Here is a 17,538-nt window from a genome sequence, read left to right as displayed (position 1 = left end):
AGTGGGAGGAGAGACTGTTCCAGGTGGAAGAACCAGCATATTCAAAAGCCCAGCACCCTGAGATAGCATAACTGGGGTGCAGGGCAAAGCAGAGCCCCAAAGAGATGCAGCTGGAAAGTTTGGCAGGGCCCAGACCATGCAGAACTGTGAAGGCCACATTAGTGCATTTCCAAGAGCAATGAGAGAATTTTGGAGTTGTGTTGGGCCCCTTCAAGAGGTTACTTGCACTTGGTAAGTTCTTAATAGCTTATGAGTAGTCACTATTATTGGGGCTTCCCTGATGACTCAGATGCTAAAGAATTTGCCTGCAGTGTGGGAGACCTGGGTTCTGTCCCTGGGTCAGGAAGACGCCAGGGGAAGGGAATGACTACCCACTCTAGTACTCTTGCCTGGGAAATCCCATGGACAGAGGAGTGCGGCAAGCTACAGTTCCGTGAGTCCATGGGGTCGCAAAGAGTCAGACACAGCTGAGTAACTAACAATTTCATGCTTTCAGCCACTACTATTAATGATCAGAGAGGAACCAAAGTCACCACAGATGGGGCCAGGAGGGTCTCTGTTTATAGGTGGAGTAAAAGGCACTGTCTTTGGGGTTTTCCTAGCCTCAGGGTAGTTTGGGTGGCCTGAGGCCACTGTGGATTTGGTTTTAGGTCCAGGTGGAACTTGACCTGAAATATCAGCCTCCAGAGGGTGCAGCTGGAGTCTGGACACAAGAGAATTTTGGAGCACCCATTCGGGACAGGTAAACCTCCCACCCATCTAAGCAAGGCCCAGGCAGGCCTCAGTAAAGGAGAATGGTAACCAGTTCCCCTGTGGATCTGCTGGATGTGATTACTCTTGGATCCATGCTGCCCAGTTTGTAACTTTGTAGTCACACCTGGCCCTCTCCTGTCATTTCTCCTTCTCCCAGCTCAGAGCTGATCATCCCCAATGTGGGCTTCCAGGAGCTAGAGTAAGTATGTGGGGATGACCTGGGTTACAGGGTCAGCCTTGGGATTGGGACCCAGTGATGTGAGGTCAGTTCCTGGGTCTGGGATCAGTACTGGACCAATTCCGGGGTGAGAAATCAGTCCTAGAATAAGGGGTCAATTCTGGAATTAGAGGGCTCTCAGGTTCAGAGTCAGGGATGGGTCCTAGAGTCAGGGACATCAGAGATGGGTGCCCAGAGATGGGTGAGAGGTCCCAGACATGTTCCTGGAGGGCCTTTCCTGTCAGGCCTGGGGAGGCCCAGCTGGAGCGGCAGGCAGTGGCACTGGGCCGCAGGCTAGCTCGAGGAGCAGGTCAGCAGGACAATGAGGACAACGAGCTGGAGCTGGAGTTGAAGCTGGACGATGAGCCTGATGTGGAGCTTTCTGGCGTTGTGTTCAGCCCGCTCAAAAGGTAACTTGTAGCCTTGCACACCTACTCCCCTAGCCTACCGGTGTGTCTGTCAGCCTCACCTGCTCTTACCTGCAGGCCCATGCCTGTCCACCCTCACAAATACAGAGTTCCAAGCGTATGGGTGGGGAGTGGATATCCTGAGGTCAAGGGTCATTCACTCTTTGGCGTAGACACTGCCGCATTCACACACGCAGTTACACTGATTCACACATGGCTTCTGGAACCCATGAAGGTGATGCCAGCTTGATGAGGGCAAGAAATTTAATCTCTTTTGTTCTCTGCAGCGTTCCAGTGCCTAGAAAAGTGTTGGTGCATAGCAGGTGCTCCATCAGTCTTTGTTGAATGAACGAATGGTTTTAGGGCTCAGAAATGAGTCGAATTCTGAGTGTTGAGTTGAGATGGAGGCCAGACAAGACTGGAAGGACTTAAAAACCAAAAATTTAGGGGGAGAAATCTCAGCACCAGCACCAAGCAAGAGTGTGTGTACAGAGGGGGAGGAAGTGAAGTGAGAGCTGACCGTAACCCCCTCTCTGCAGCCGAGCTCGGGGCCTGGCCTGCGGCGATCCTTTCCAGGTGTCCAGGGCCCAGGACTTCCAGGTACCGCTCTCCCTCCAGGCCCAAACCCTTGGGGAGTACCATCAGCTCTCCACACACGTTCTTCCCTCTAACCATGGCAGGTTGGCTCTTTTCCTCCTTCTTCCTTACCCTTCAGGTGGGGGTCACGGTGCTGGAGGCCCAGAAGCTGGTGGGAGTCAACAATAACCCTTATGTGGCCGTGCGCGTTGGAGAGCAACGCCGAGTGACCGCCACGCAGCGCGGCACCAATTGCCCCTTCTACAACGAGGTGGGCGCAACCAGGGAAGGAGGAGCCTGAGAGAGTGGGCGGGACCCAGGAGAAGAACTATGCGTGGAGGGGGCGTGGCCTGGGGGGGAAATGAGCCTATTGGCTGGCCTGGGGCCAAGCGCTTGGTGCTGGAAAAGGTGCAAAGGGGTATGGTCACCGAATTGGGGTGGAGTGGGGAAGGGGGGAAAGAGGGCGTTCTCTTTACAAGGGCTAGGGGCCAGAGGGTGTGAACCCTTCACGTATAACCTGCTGTCACTTCTCTTGCTTCTCCACTTCAACCCAGTACTTCTTGTTTGAATTTCACGAGACCCGGCTTCACCTCCAGAACTTGCTGCTGGAAATCACGGTGAGAGGGTTAGGGGTGAGAGGTTGCCATCAGAGAAGGACAGATGCTGAAGATCCAGACTAACGCCACCTTTCCCCAGGCTTTCCATTCGCAGACGCTTCCCTTTATGGCCACTCGGATTGGCACCTTCAGGATGGACCTGGGCATGATCTTCGACCAGCCAGGTACTGAACCACCACCCCACCCCACCCTCCCTGCCGTCATTGAGACTCCTCTGCGTGGACAGGGGAAGCGGACCCGCTGGGCACCGAGCCCAGTGTACTAATTTGTAAGTAGCAGTCTCTTCCGACGGCTGACTGGCAGGCACGTACTCCTGCTCCTCCCTACTGAGCCGGACTTGAACCCCGGCCATTGTCCAACATTCTAATCCCAGCCTCCACGACCACCCTGCACATCCCGCCGGGCCGCCTGACCCGTGGGCCCACTCCTCTGTCCCCAGATGGCCACTTCTATCAGAAATGGGCCCCACTGCATGACCCCCGGGACACCCGTGCCGGGACCAAAGGCTTCGTCAAGGTCACTTTGTCCGTGAGGGCGCGCGGGGATCTGCCCCCTCCACTGCCACCACCGGACCCAGGCCACAGTTAGAACGTCGAGAAGTGAGCCGGGGTCGGGGGCGGGGATGGGAAAGAGTAGGACCGGGCGAGGCTTCCGGGATGCGGAGAAGGAGAGGGGCCGAGCCTCGGGCTTCTGGGCCCCTCAGCGCCCGTCTCCCCTAGGAACCTGTTGCTGCCGCGTCGGGTGCCAGCGGAGAGGCCGTGGGCGCGGCTGAGAGTGCGTGTGTACCGCGCGGAGGGGCTTCCGGCGCTGCGCCCCGGGCTGCTGGGCAGCCTGGCCCACGCCCTGCTGGACCAGCGCGTTCCCGTGGACCCCTACGTGCGGGTGTCTTTCCTGGGGCAGCAGGTAAGTCCCTCCCATCCCCACTCGGCGGAGGCCCAGGCCCGGATCCGCACTGACCGCTCTCCACCTGTCTTCGCCCGGCGCTCAAGGGCGAGACGTCGGTGCGCAGTGAGACCATGGCGCTCGAGTGGAACGAGCAGCTGAGCTTCTTGGAGCTCTTTCCGCCGCTAACGCGCGGCCTTCGTCTGCAGCTAAGGGACGATGCGCCCCTCGTAGATGCGGCCCTCGCCACGCATGTGCTGGACCTGACACAGATCTCGCATTCCGGCCGCGCGGGTAAGTGCATCCTGCCAACGCTTGCTGCGCTTCCTTCCGGGCCCTGTCTGCCCAGGGCCCCGCCCCCGACGGCAAACCCCATCCTCCTGACCCAGCTCAGTTTAGAAAGTCGGGTCTATGCCAAGTAACTACTTCGCTCCAAGCCGACCCCTCCCTTCACAGTCCCACTTGTCGCCCGCAGACTACAGACCCTACCCTTGGTTTGGTTCTGTTGACAAGAATCTTAATTACAGCTGAATATCCAGTAATCACTGCAGCCCAGTTCTTCTCACAGATTTACCTGCAGGAAAACAAGCCCTGACCACATTAACGGTTGACTCCCGACCCTTACCAGGTCACCTGTAGCTCCACCCCAATTCTGACTCCACCTCCCGGTCTCTGGCTCCGCCCCCAGGGCGGCTTTCCTGTCGAACTGCTCTCAGGGCACTTCCCCGGTGGTCCAGTGGTTGGGAATCCTCCTGCCAATGCAGGGGACACGGGTTCAATCCCTGGTCTGGGAAGATTCCACATACCGTGGGCCAACTAAGCCGGTGCACCACAACTACTGAAGCCCACGCCCTAGATACTGTGCTCCCAACAAGAGAAGCCACACTAATGAGAAGCCCGAGCACCGCAATTAGAGAAAGGCTGTAGGCAGCAACAAAGATCCAGTTCAGCCAAAAGCAAACAACTAAATAATAGTTGTTTTTAAAAAATAGTTCTCCCAGGTCTTGGTCCTTAGCTCTCGGTCCCTAGCTGTTCGAAGGCTTTCCTTCCAGAGGTCCAATCTGACACCCCTCTTCCTCAGTATAGACTGAGCTAGTACCCACCTGCTCCACGCTTCCCTCCAAAACACTGTTTTTGCCCCTTCACCTCCCCACAGCGGGGTTTAACCCCACCTTCGGCCCAGCCTGGGTACCTCTCTATGGCTCACCCCCCAGTACGGGTCTTCGGGATGGTTTTCAGAATCTCAGTGAAGGTGTTGGCTAAGGCATTTGTTTCCGAGGCCAACTGCTGGTGGCCATGTCCATGAAAGTGTTGGAAGGGAGAACTGAACCCGAGCCTTCCCAGGCCCCACAGGGGTCCAGGTTGTCTCGGCTCACAGGAAAGAAGAAGAAAGCCAGGCGTGGCCAGATTCCTACAGGGATACAGCAGCATTGGGATGCCAGCTCCAGTGTTGATGCGCCTGAGATTCCTGGTGCCATGGAGGTGGAAGTGGAGGAATTGCTGCTGCTGCCAGAGGTGGGGCTGAAGTTTAGTGAGGGGTCGGGGTACACACTCTCAGCTCTGGAGTGTGTACCCGGCTCCCAGGCTTTAAACACCAGGGCAGGGGGGTGTCTCAACTTGGTGACCTGGGTGAAGACTGCAGTGTGTGTACACATGTGCTCCTATGTATATTACACACATGGAAAGAGGAGGGTGACAACTCAGAGACGAACCAGAGAGAACTAAGTCCCAGGTCCAATGAACTGGGACAACAAGGGGCGGAGGGAGGCAGGACACCAGCAGCAAATCTTCTAGGCCTTCGTTGCATGTCCTTCTGTGGGCACTGTGACCAAGCCTAGTCCAGGCTGCAAACTGGGAGGGTGGGGGCTGACTCCATCCTGACCCGCCTTTCCCAGAATGCCCTGGCTCCTGTGAAGATTTCCTGCTCTTCGCTGTGCTCTTCGAGGCCACCATGATCGACCCGGCCGTGGCTGCCCAGCCCATCAGCTTTGAGATCTCCATCGGTGTGAGACCTAACCAAAGCCCTAAGGGCAGTGGGTTTGAGGGTGGTCACTCTCGTTCCAGACTTAGGCCACAGTTGACCTTCAGTAAGGGGTGGGCTCTGACTTAACTATTGAGGCAGAGGTTGGGGGAGGGAACCCTCAGGCTGGTACCCACTGACACTTGTGGCTCCTGGCGGGTGACGCAGGTTACAGAAAGGAGAAGTTGAGCCAAGGGTCCAGGGCAGGGGAGGAAGCAGAGGACACAGAAGGGGAGGAACAGCTCCTGCTGGAGTCAGACATGGGAGTGGGGCCAGTGGAGGAGGAGGAGCTGGGTACCCCAGCTCAGCGGCCTGAGCTCATGGATGGCAGTGGGTGAGTGCTCCTGGTGGCTGGAAGGAAGGCGTTGGGGGATTCCCAGCGGCCTAGGACTGCCCCTCGCAGACTCTGCTCCTCTGCATTCTGCCCAGGCCTTACTTCTGCTTGCCCCTACATCACTGCAAGCCCTGTGTCAGTGTGTGGAGCCGCTGGGAGAATCACTTGTGGCGTCTGCAGAGCAGTAACTGTGTGCGGAGAGTGGCCGAGAGGCTGGTGAGAGCAAGGCGGGTGCTCACAGGGCAAGGCCGGGATAGAGGGGCATTCGGGACACCCTGACTTATGAAGCGGGGGCTAATGGGTAAAGCACCAGGGTTACCCAACATCTCATCAGGTGCAAGCTTCCGGGAGAGCTGAGAAGGCCAGAAATTGTGGGAGGGCTGGAATTCAGAACTGTTGGACCCAGGAAGAACAAGAGTAGAGCTCCTGGGGGCCTGGACTCACAGCCGTGGAGCCAGCCGAGGGCTTGAGAAACTGAACCCAGAATTAGTTGGCGTCAAAGAAGGGTGGGGCCAAGAGGAGCAGTCGTGAGTGGGCGGGGCCTTGGAGTGAGGGCGTGGTCTAAAGGAGGTGGAGTCTGACCCTTTCCCTTTGGCACAGGACCAGGGGTTGCAGGAGGTTGAGACACTGCAGCGCCGGCCAGGACCTGGGGCCTTCACACGGCTGAAGCAGGCACTGAAAGAGCTGGTGGCGGGCAGCAGGCGAGCGGAGAGCCTCCCCTTCCTTGCTGCAGACTCTGAGGTAAGGGAAACCCATGATAGCTGTCTGGACCCAAGGGCCCTGGATGCTGCAGTCTGATCAGCACTTTACAGGAGAGGGAGGAGATGATTGTGGAGGGAACTTGATGGAAATTATTGGATGTTAGGCCACTCCCCTTCAATAAACTCTTTCCCCTTCTCCTCTAATCTCCACACACCTTCCAGTTCCTCAGATGAGGAGCCACTGATGATTTTTTTAAATTTTTTTTCCATTTATTTTTATTAGTTGGAGGCTAATTGCTTTACAATACTGTAATGGTTTTTGTCATACATTGACATGAATCAGTCATGGATTTACATGTATTCCCCATCCGGATCCCCCCTCCCCCCACCCTCCCCCCCACATCCCTCTGGATCTTCCCAGTGCACCAGCCCCAAGCACTTATCTCATGCATCCAACCTGGGCTGGTGATCTGTTTCACCCTTGATAATATGCATGTTTCGATGCTGTTCTCTCAAAACATCCCACCCTCGCCTTCTCCCACAGAGTCCAAAAGTCTGTTCTGTACATCTGTGTCTCTTTTTCTGTTTTGCGTATAGGGTTATCATTACCATCTTTCTAAATTCCATATGTATGTGTTAGTATACTGTATTGGTCTTTATCTTTCTGGCTCACTTCACTCTGTATAATGGGCTCCAGTTTCATCCATCTCATTAGAACTGATTCAAATGAATTCTTTTTAATGGCTGAGTAATATTCCATGGTGTATATGTACCACAGCTTCCTTATCCATTTGTCTGCTGATGGGCATCTAGGTTGCTTCCATGTCCTGGCTATTATAAGCAGTGCTGCGATGAACATTGGGGTGCACATGTCTCTTTCAGATCTGGTTTCCTAAAAATATGGAACGCTTCACGAATTTGCGTGTCATCCTTGCACAGGGGGCATGCTAATCTTCTCTGTATCATTCCAATTTTAGTATATGTGCTGCCAAAGCGAGCACGCCACTGATGATTTTGAAAAGAAAAGGGATGATATGCTCTAACTTATCCTTAAAAAGAATCAGTGGGGGAGGGATGATATGAGAGAAAGCAGAGGGCCTTGTAATAACTGAGGTGATGGTTGAATTGAATCTAGGATGAATAGAGTGATAGGACTGGATTCAAGGGCAGTATGGGTTTGTGAAAGTGACATCTCAAGACTCACTAATGAATTGTCTTAGGGGACTTGGAAAATGTGCAGAGAAAAGTTATGAATGACTCCTACGATTTTGACTTGAATAACTATGTAGATGGTGCTATTTACTGAGCTGTGGAAAATGAGAGGAGGAGAAGTTCTGGTGGGAGGGGAGAGAATGTCAAAAGTTCATTTTTGGACTTGTTAACTCTGACTTCTGTTTTTAAAATATTAATTTAATTTATTTATTTGGCTGCTCTGGATCTTAGTTGCATGTGGGATGTTTAGTTGAGGAATGTGAATTCTTTAGCTGTGGCATGTGGGATCTAGTTCCCTGACCAGGGATCAAACTCTGGTCCCCTGCATTGTCCCTGCATTCCAGGGACCTGGCAAGCTCCAGCATTTAGAGGGAGGGAAGAAGAGGAGAACTCGGCTAAAGACTTGTTTGTTGGTGGTTACTTTTCTTTCTTTATCTCAGTCAACCTTTCAGTTCAGTGAAACACTGAGGTAAACACAGTTGACCCCACCCTCCTTCTTGAAAGACTCTCTTGTTGACTTCAATGTCCCTGGTTTTCCTTGGGCTTCCCTGGCCATTCTTTCTCTTCTCTTTTGCTGGTTCCCTATCTTCTTGACCTCTGAATGTTACAAATTTCGTGTACTGTGTCCCTGGGTTTCACTGTAAGGCTCTCTTCTCTGTCTATGTTCTCTGTGTCTCCAAAAGAGCAACCATATTTAATCCAATTTAATTCCTTGCTTGATTTTTTATATGATGCAATGAAACTATTTCCATTTTCACTTCACTGATTTTTTCTTTGAAAGTTTTAATTTCTTAGTCGTGTGTGATTCTTTGTGGCACCATGGAACTGTAGCATGCCAGGTTCCTCTGTCCATGGAATTCTCCAGGCCAAAATACTGGAGTGGGTTACCGTTTCCTCCGGCATTGCAGGAGGGTTCTTTACCATCTGAGCCACAAGAAAAGTCCTAGTTATTTTATTACTAAAATTATTCTTTGGCAGGGAAATTTCAATGAAAGATTTACTCATGTAATATTTCACTTTTTATAGCTTTATCCAGTGTGGTTTTGTGTGTGTGTGTGTGTGTATGCCACTGTTATTTCTACCAGATCTAATTTTCCTGAATCCAGTTTTGTGGATCTAAATCTTGTCAAGAAGATATTTTTCTCTTGTCAATTTTTAATCAATAGCAATGTTAATAAGTGAAGTTTTAAAAATTATACAGTTTGGTTCAGTTTAGTCACTCAGTCGTGTCCAACTCTCTGCGACCCCATGTACTGCAACACACCAGGCCTCCCTGTCCATCACCAACTCCCGGAGTCCACCCAAACCCATGTCCATTGAGTCGGTGATGCCATCCAACCATCTCATCTTCTGTCATCCCCTTCTCCTCCTGCCTTCAATCTTTCCCAACATCAGGGTCTTTTCAAATGAGTCAGCTCTTCGCATCAGGTGGCCAAAGTATTGGAGTTTCAGCTTCAGCATCAGTCCTTCCAATGAATATTCAGGACTGATTTCCTTTAGGATGGACTGGTTGGATCTCCTTGCAGTCCAAGAGACTCTCAAGAGTCTTCTCCAACACCACAGTTCAAAAGCATCAATTCTTCGGTGCTCAGCTTTCTTTATAGTCCAACTCTCACATCCATACATGACTACTGGAAAAACCATAGCCTTGCCTAGATGGACCTTTGTTGACAAAATAATGTTTCTGCTTTTTAATATGCTATCTAGGTTGGTCATAACTTTCCTTCCAAAGAGTAAGCGTCTTTTAATTTCATGGCTGCAATCACCATGTGCAGTGATTTTGGAGCCCCCCAAAATAAAGTCAGCTACTGTTTCCACTGTTTCCCCATCTATTTGTCATGAAGTGATGGGACCAGATGCCATGACCTTAGTTTTCTGAATGTTGAGCTTTAAGCCAACTTTTTCACTCTCCTGTTTCAGTTTCATCAAGAGGCTCTTTAGTTCTTCTTCACTTTCTGCCATAAGGGTGGTGTCATCTGCATATCTGAGGTTTTTGATATTTCTCCCAGCAATCTTGATTCCAGCTTGTGCTTCCTCCAGCCCAGCGTTTCTCATAATGTACTCTGCATATAAGTTAAATAAGCAGGGTGACACTATACAGCCTTGATGTACTCCTTTTCCTATTGGAACCAGTCTGTTGTTCCATGTCCAGTTCTAAGTGTTGCTTCCTGACCTGCATATAGGTTTCTCAAGAAGCAAGTGCAGTTTTGACCCTTGTCAGTCAGATTGTGTCTGCCAGTAGAAATCTTGGAGTAAAGAGCATTATAAGTTAAAAAGATAAGCTCTGGGAGCACAATTAGGTGAAAAATCCTTGGAGTCACTTATTTTATATATATATAATATGTATATATACTTAAATTTCCACAATAAAAAGTTAAGAAATCATTGAGGGGGAGTCAAAAAGGGACCCAAATTCCATGGATTAAAATCATTTTACTTAACCCAACAAGTATTTCTTGAGCATCTATTAGGTGCCAGGCCCTGAGGATACAGTGGTAATCAAAATGAAGTCCCTGCCATGGCTTATATTCTATTTAGAGAGATAGAAAAAGCAGAGATGAAGATGGAGAAAGTGGGAGGGGTTGTTGAGATGGGATGACCAGGGAAGGTCTGTGAAGAGGTATTTGAGCAAAAGCCTTAACAAAGAAGGGGAGAATGAGCTATGGGAAGGTCTAGGGCCAAACATTCCAGCATAGGGAGCAGCTAATAAGAGGCCTTGAGGACGGTAATAGGCTTGGGGTATTCAAGGAGGAGCAAAAAGGCCAGTGTGACTATAGGGTTGAGCTTGAGGGGAGAGCAATATTTGGTGAAGACAGGGAACTAAAGAGAAATAGAGCATGTAGGGCCTTTTATGCCATTAAAAATATTTTTATTTATTTATTTTGCTTCACCAGGTCTTAGTAGGCCTGCAGGATTTTCTATCTTCATTTTGGCTTATGGGGTCTTTAGTTGTGGCATGGGAACTCTTAGCTGCAGCAGGCGGGATCGAGTTCTCTGACCAGGGATTGAACCTGGGGCCATCTGCATCGGGAATGCCAAGTCTTAGTCACTGGACCACCAGGGAAATCTCCCCATTAAGACCATTTTAAGTATTTTGTTTTTAACTCTGAGATGAGAAACTTCTGGGGAGGAGTGAAATGGTCTGAAAAACATTAAAAAGCTCATTTGGGATGCTGTATTGAGAATATTCTGTAGGCCAGAGGGTAAGAGTGGAAGAAGTGAGAACCGCTAGGTGGCTATTGCAGTAATCTTGGTGAGAAGTGATGGTGGCTTGGACCAGGGTGGGCCTGGAAAAGGAGGAAAGTGGTCAGATTCTGAATGTATTTTGAAAGTAGAGCCTAAGTGATATGCTAAGTTATATGACATGTCCATTGGGTTGCAGAGCCAGACACAACAGTGACTGGACAACAACAACAATAAATGATATGCTGATGGGTTGATGTGGAATGTGAGTGAGAGAAAGAGCAGCGACGGAGACTTGGAAGGTTTGAAGTGAAGCAGGGTTTGCTTTTATTTATTTATTTTTTTTTTTCAGGGTTTGCTTTTAGACGGATAGGGTGGGGCAGTCATTGGAACTCATGCACCTGGTTTGGGCATGCATTGTTGGAACTATCTTTAGTCCATGTTGGAACTGTCAAGTACAGCCCATGTGAACCTTTAATATGCACTTGAATCCTCCGAGTATAAACATGCAGATTTCTGACAGAGAAGGTCAGGATGGGGCTGAGATTCTGTGTTTCTAACTAAGTCACACCAATGCTGTTGGGCCTCGGCTACACTGAGTAGCCAGGGCAGTAAATAGTTAATTTATAGTACATTCTAGGACTCCAAAGTGATGCTGGCCTTGATGAGTTGGGAAATGGTCCAAATACAGAAGCCATCCTTAACTGAGGAAGGATGCCTGTTAGTTTTTCATTTTTAAAAAATTAATTTATTTTAATTGGAGGATAATTAGTTTACAACATTGTGGTGGTTTTTGCCATACATCGACATGAATCAGCCACGGGTGCACACGTGTCCCTCCATCCTGAACACCCCCCACCTCCCTCCCCCCCATCCCTCTGGGTTGCCCCAGGGCTGTTATTTTTCTTTTTTAAAGATTATTTTATTTTCTGGCTGTGGTGGATCTTCAGTGCTCTGCACTTTTCTCTCTAGTTGCGGTGTGCAGGCTTCTCATTGTTGTGGCTTCTCTTGCTGCAGAGCCCAGGTTCTGGGGGCTTCAGTAGTTGTAGCTCGTGGGCTCTAGAGCACTGGTTCAGTAGTAGTTGTGGTGCGTGGGCTTAACTGTTCCATGGCACGTGGGATCTTTCTGGACCAGGGATGGAACCCACGTCCCTTACATTACAAGGCAGATTCTTAACCACTGAACCACCAGGGAAGCCCCAAGGCTGCCTGTTTGCGAACAAGACTGAGACGAGCTGTGAGGGAGGCTGGTGTGGGAGACCTGCTCTGAGGAAGGTGACCCCTAACGGACAGTGTTCCCGGCTGCCACGCCTGCCCCTGCTCATGCAGACAGTTTGGCCACGGTGCTGAGCGCAGGACAACGACCCGGCCCAACGCCCTGGATCAATGCCGAGGGAAACTGCTGGTGTATAGCCTGGTACGGTCTAGGGAAGGGGGTCAGGGGAACCCAGCAGAGACCTGCCACTCATGTTCTCTTCCTGACTTTTCAGAACCTGTTGGCAAAGCAAGGATTGTGGCTCTTACGGGGCCTGAGTCAGAGAAACGTGCCAGAGAAAGTGGCGCTGGCCAAGAAGCTCCTGGTGAAATTGCGCTTCCTGGCCCAGGAGGTAATGCCTTACCCATCCATTCCCCGACCCTGAATACCTTTTCTCCTAAGCCTACCAGGGGCCTTTGGGTAGGACTGACCTAACATTAGTCCTGTGGATCCATGCCTGGCCATAGGATCCATTGCTCTGAATAGAGGACCCAGTTCCATTTGGAGCAGCTAAGGGTGATGTATATTTTAGGACCCAGCAGGGATGCAGGGAACAGCCAGGATCTCTTTGGAAGAAGATTTCAGGGTACATTCCTTGGCATGACTTCCCTGGTCTGAAGCTCTGAACACAACACATGGGAAGGGTAAAGGATATTCACATTTTTAGAAAGTTTTCTTTGCTAAGTATCTGCATGTACTATCCCATGTAATTCAACAACCTTGGGAAGATGTACCTCATTTGACAAGTGCAGACACTAAGGCTTAAAAAAGCAAAGTGATGGATCCACTGTGTCATGGCTGGTTAAGTGGCAGAGTTAGACTTCAAAGCCATTTCTGCTCCACTCTGAAGCTCAGTCATTCCAAAAAGTTTTGACCACCGGAACCAATAGGTCCTCAGGGTCAAAGAGAGTGAGTAGTTGGATATTGGTCTCAGATTTTTTTTCAAAAAATCATATTTATGTATTTATTTATGGCTGGGCTGGATCTTCGTTCCTGCATATCAGCTTTCTCTAGTTGCAGTGCATGGGTTTCTTATTGCAGTGTCTTCTCTTGTTGTGGAGCATGGCCTCTAGAGTGTGGGCTCAGAAGTTATGGCACATGGGCTTAGTTGCTCCTCGGCATGTGGGATCTTCCCAACCTAGGGATCGAACCAGCATCTCCTGCATTAGCAGGCAGATGCTTAACCACTGGACCACCAGGGAAGTCCTTGGTCTCAGATCTTGAAGGGCATGTTGGAGTTTGGCAAGTATGAAAGAATAAAGAGCATGTGCAAAGACACAACTGGAAAGCAGAGTAGCGGAAGGAGAGGTGGGGATCACTGCAGAGAAATCAGGTTGGGAGGAGGGAAAACTAAGGAAATCAGGCTAACACATGCTCCAACATGGTGAACCTTGAAGACCTTATGATAAATGAAAAAAGCCAATCACAAAGGGGCAAATACATATGATTCCACTGATATGAGGTACCTAGTGCAGTCAAATTCATAGAGAGATGGTAGGATAGATATTGTCAGGGCTGGGAGGGGAAAATGGGAAGTTAGTGTTTAATGGCTACAGAGTGTCAGTCCTACCAATGAAGAAAGTTGAAGAAGCTTCTGGAGGTGGGCAACAGTGATAGTTTCACGACAATGTGAATGTCCTACCTAACTGTACACTTAGCAGTGGCTGAGATGGGAAATTTTACAGTATGTGTGAGTGAAAGTGTGGAAGTCTTAGTTGCTCAGTCGTGTCTGACTCTTTGCAACCCAATGGACTGTAGCTCACCAGGTTCCCCTGTCCATAGAATTCTCCAGGCAAGAATACTGGAGTGGGTTGCCATTCCCTCCTCCAGGGGATCTTCCCAACCCAGAGATGGAACCTGGTTCTCCTGCATTGAAGGAAGATTCTTTATCACCTGAGCCACCAGGGAACCCCATGTTTTGTGTATTTTAACATAATTAAAAAAAAATAGACCAGAAAAATAAGTCAGACCTGTAGGGATAGGGCATCCAGGGGAGAGATGTCCAGGACATAGGGGGCCAGGTGGACCTGGGGTTTGGAGGGAGGTCAGGGCTGGAGATGGACTTCTGGCCTGTCCATCCAGTGGAAGCTGTGGGAGCAGGTGGTCTCAACTCCAAGTTCACCACTGTAACCTAGTTCTCTGCCTGCAGCCCCAGTCGCCCCTCCCGGGTGTGCTGGTCTGGATGTTAAGTGGACGGTGCCGTGTGGCCTGGGCCCGGATTCCTGCCCAGGATGTGCTGTTCTCTGTGGTAGAGGAGGAATGGGGCCGGGACTGTGGGAAGATCCAGAGCCTGCTGCTCACAGTGAGGGGTCCTGGGGGCTGAGGGTGCTGGGGATTGGAGTGGGATGAGGCTCTTAGGGTGGCCCAGGCATTGGGGTGGAGCCACACGGTGCACAGTAGGAGTCCCCAAACTCTTTAATTTTTATTTATAATTGTTGGCCTCACCACATTGCCTTTGGGATCTTAGTTCCCTGACCAGGGATCGAACTCTTGTCCTTGGCAGTGAAAGTGCAGAGTCCTAACCATTGAACTGCCAGGGAATTCCCTTAAAACTCTTTATTTTACTTTTTAAACTTTTTTTAATTAAAATTTTTAGTCAAAAATTTTAATTAAAAATTTTAAATTAAAAATTAAAGTGTTTCAATTAGAAATTTATTATTCTTAAAAAAAAAGGATATCACATGTTGTGCCACGTGGCCAAAAAAATTTAGAAAAGGATACCAAACTCTTAATTATCTAAAATGCCAAAAGGAAATTGTGCCTTTACCCAGGTGAGCTTTGATGTGAGATAAACAGCAAATCTTGTCATCTCTGAGCATGGGCTTCCTTCTTCTGGCCCAACAGATGGGCCAGGTTATGAAAATAGGACTAATTAGTTCCTGAGAAGTCCAGCTGATTTGGGGGCAGAATATTTCTAAATGAGGTGTCCTTGGGACAGACATCGGCAGGGGTCCCTGGTGGTGAGTTGTGATCTCTGGGTAAGGGACAGGGAATCGCATGTGTTGCGGATGAGGAGACAGAGGGCTGAGTGTGGGGTAGCGGAGTGCAGAACTCAGAGCATGGTTTGGGGTCTGGGGTTTGGGGCATAGGAGGTGGCAGTATTGGGGCAGGGGGGACAGGGAATGGAAGTTAAGGATAATGGAGTCTCAGGGGGAGGGCATGAAGAGGCTCAGGTACAGGGAGTACTCTTTGTTTTTTTGTTTGGTTTTTATTTTGGCCATACTGCCAGGCAGGTAAGATCTTAGTTTCCTGACCAGGGATCGAACCCGTGTCCCCTGCATTTAAAGTGCAGAGTCTTGACCCTGGACCACCAGGGAGGTCCCCACGGAGTGCTGTTTGGATTAGGGATCTGATGAATACAGAGAGCGGACTGGTCTTGCAGGGGTAGTAAGAGGTGGGGCCCTAACATGGCTCCTCCCACAACAGGCACCGGGGGCAGCCCCTGGTGAGGTCTGTGCCAAGCTGGAGCTCTTCCTGTGGCTGGGGCTGGGCAAACAAGACACGGCCTGTACTGCAGAGCTCCCCGTGGACCTGCTGCCTGAGTCCTCAGCTGGGCTGCCCCAAAGCCTGTACCGGGACAGTGAGTGCAGGCCGTGAGGCGGGCGGGCTGGCTCTCCATCTGCCCCAGGTGTGGGGCTAGGTGCTCAGCTGGGGATTCGGAGGGGTCTGAGGTCAGGGACTCCAGTGGTCCCCGAGCTCACACGGCCCCTTCTTTCCCTCCACCCTAGACTTCAGCTACTTCCAGCTCCGGGCCCACTTGTACCAGACCCAAGGGGTGCTGGCAGCAGATGACAGTGGGCTCTCGGACCCCTTTGCTCGAGTCCTCATCTCTACGCAGTGCCAGACCATGCGGGTGAGGGCTGGACTGGGAGGTGGGTGGTGGAGGGGCACTGGGAGACAAGGTAGGTGGGAACTGAGCTTCTTCCAAGGCTCCCAGTCTCTCTTCTGCCCTCAATTTTCAGGACGGGATGTTGGATCAGATCGCCCTGATTTAGGGGGTGGTGTAGAGCCAGAGGGTCTTAGGGGTGACGGGTTCTCCTGACACTAGCCGCTGTTACCTCCCTCCCTGCACGGCCCTCAAGGTCCTGGAGCAGAAGCTGAGCCCCCTGTGGGACGAACTCTTGGTGTTTGATCAGCCAATCGTGGACGGGAGGAGGGAGCACCTGCAGTATGAGCCCCCACCAGTGATTGTCAATGTCTTTGACCACAGTAAGTTCGTGAGTGTGACCTGGGCCCCACCTGGGTTCCCACCCCCAAGGACCCTCCTCTCTCCATCTCAATGCGCCTTCTCTGGGTTCCTGAGCCTCTTCTACTTTTGTCTTCACTGCTCTGCTCCCCTCAGGTCCCCGATGTGTTCCTGGGCAGGGCGCTGCCCGCCCCGAGGGTGAAGTTGATGGAGGACCCTTACCAACGTCCCGAACTGCAGTTCTTCCCCCTGAGGAAGGGGCCCCAGGCAGCGGGGGAGCTCATCGCCACCTTTGAACTCATTGAACTGGACTACAGTAGGGGGCTTGAGGTCAGAGTGCTGGAGTCTAGTTGGGACACCCCGTGGACCGCTCCTGCAATTCCTCTAGGTCCTCTCACTCCGGGAATGTGGGCATGTCCCAGGGTTGCTCCTCCAACTTCCTTACCCCCAGAGAATGCGGGCTGCAGGTCTGTCCTGGGCCACCTCACTGGACCTCCTGACTCCAGGGAACACTCCAAGTAGACCTTCCCTCGGTTCACCTTGCCAGGCCTCCAACCCCAGAGAACCCAGGCTATGGGTTGATCCCGTTGCCTCAGACACCCATCTTCTCCCTGTACATGGCTGTTCGAGACAACCCCCTCCTGCCAATCTAGCCTTGCCAGGTTCCTCTGGATTTCTATCTCACCAGCAGTCCTCCATGTCTTTACCCTGAGCCCAGACTTCCCCTCCTCCTGCCTGATTCCTCTTTGAGCCCTGACCTCATCTCCCTGCAGCCCTCAGTGCCCAGTGATGTGAAGCCCCAGGACCTGACCCTCCCGGCTGAGCCCCTCTCTGGACGCCTGTCCTGCCGCCCCACGTGCACCCGGGAGTGGGGAGTTCCCTGTTGAGGTAGTGAACTCGCATCCTCCGCCTTCCCCGCATCTGGGTGTCCTTCAGTCAGGTCCAGGCCCCTGAATCTCCCACTTCCCAACTCCAGGTACTGTTCCTGGGTCTCAGGGGCCTTGGCCGCGTGCATCTGCTCGAGGTGGAGCAGCCCCAGGTGGTGCCGGAGGTGGCGGGGCGACGAGTGGAGTCCGAGGTCCTGGCCAGTTACTGTGAGAATCCCAATTTCACCGAGCTCGTCAAGCATCTGACGGTGGTGAGAACATGGGCTGGGGCCAAGAAGTGCTGGGCTGAGAAATGGAATAGGCCAGTG

General features: G+C 51.3%; 1 protein-coding gene and 1 non-coding gene across 2 annotated transcripts in view; one reads left to right on the top strand and one right to left on the bottom strand.

Moving 5' to 3' along the window:
- Window positions 1-17,538, top strand: part of LOC122681111 (fer-1-like protein 4) — a 41,971-nt gene that overhangs the window by 2,003 nt on the left and 22,430 nt on the right. The window contains 25 exon segments of the mRNA XM_043882827.1: window positions 651-742; window positions 911-952; window positions 1,216-1,380; window positions 1,917-1,977; window positions 2,093-2,224; window positions 2,508-2,570; window positions 2,650-2,734; window positions 3,010-3,169; window positions 3,290-3,473; window positions 3,560-3,746; window positions 4,609-4,967; window positions 5,348-5,357; window positions 5,360-5,455; window positions 5,641-5,806; window positions 5,902-6,022; window positions 6,407-6,507; window positions 12,232-12,319; window positions 12,393-12,509; window positions 14,307-14,459; window positions 15,584-15,737; window positions 15,886-16,010; window positions 16,240-16,374; window positions 16,500-16,673; window positions 17,117-17,184; window positions 17,280-17,481. Coding sequence (XP_043738762.1) covers window positions 651-742; window positions 911-952; window positions 1,216-1,380; window positions 1,917-1,977; window positions 2,093-2,224; window positions 2,508-2,570; window positions 2,650-2,734; window positions 3,010-3,169; window positions 3,290-3,473; window positions 3,560-3,746; window positions 4,609-4,967; window positions 5,348-5,357; window positions 5,360-5,455; window positions 5,641-5,806; window positions 5,902-6,022; window positions 6,407-6,507; window positions 12,232-12,319; window positions 12,393-12,509; window positions 14,307-14,459; window positions 15,584-15,737; window positions 15,886-16,010; window positions 16,240-16,374; window positions 16,500-16,673; window positions 17,117-17,184; window positions 17,280-17,481 — 3,240 coding nt within the window.
- Window positions 7,402-7,508, bottom strand: LOC122682255. The gene has a single exon (XR_006337276.1). It is a non-coding gene; the product is annotated as a U6 spliceosomal RNA (small nuclear RNA).

The sequence above is a fragment of the Cervus elaphus genome, chromosome 23 (assembly GCF_910594005.1).
Source record: "Cervus elaphus chromosome 23, mCerEla1.1, whole genome shotgun sequence".
Taxonomy (NCBI): Eukaryota; Metazoa; Chordata; class Mammalia; order Artiodactyla; family Cervidae; genus Cervus; species Cervus elaphus.
The sequence above is the reverse complement of the archived record's forward strand: the minus strand, read 5'-3'. Positions and strand labels throughout refer to the sequence as shown.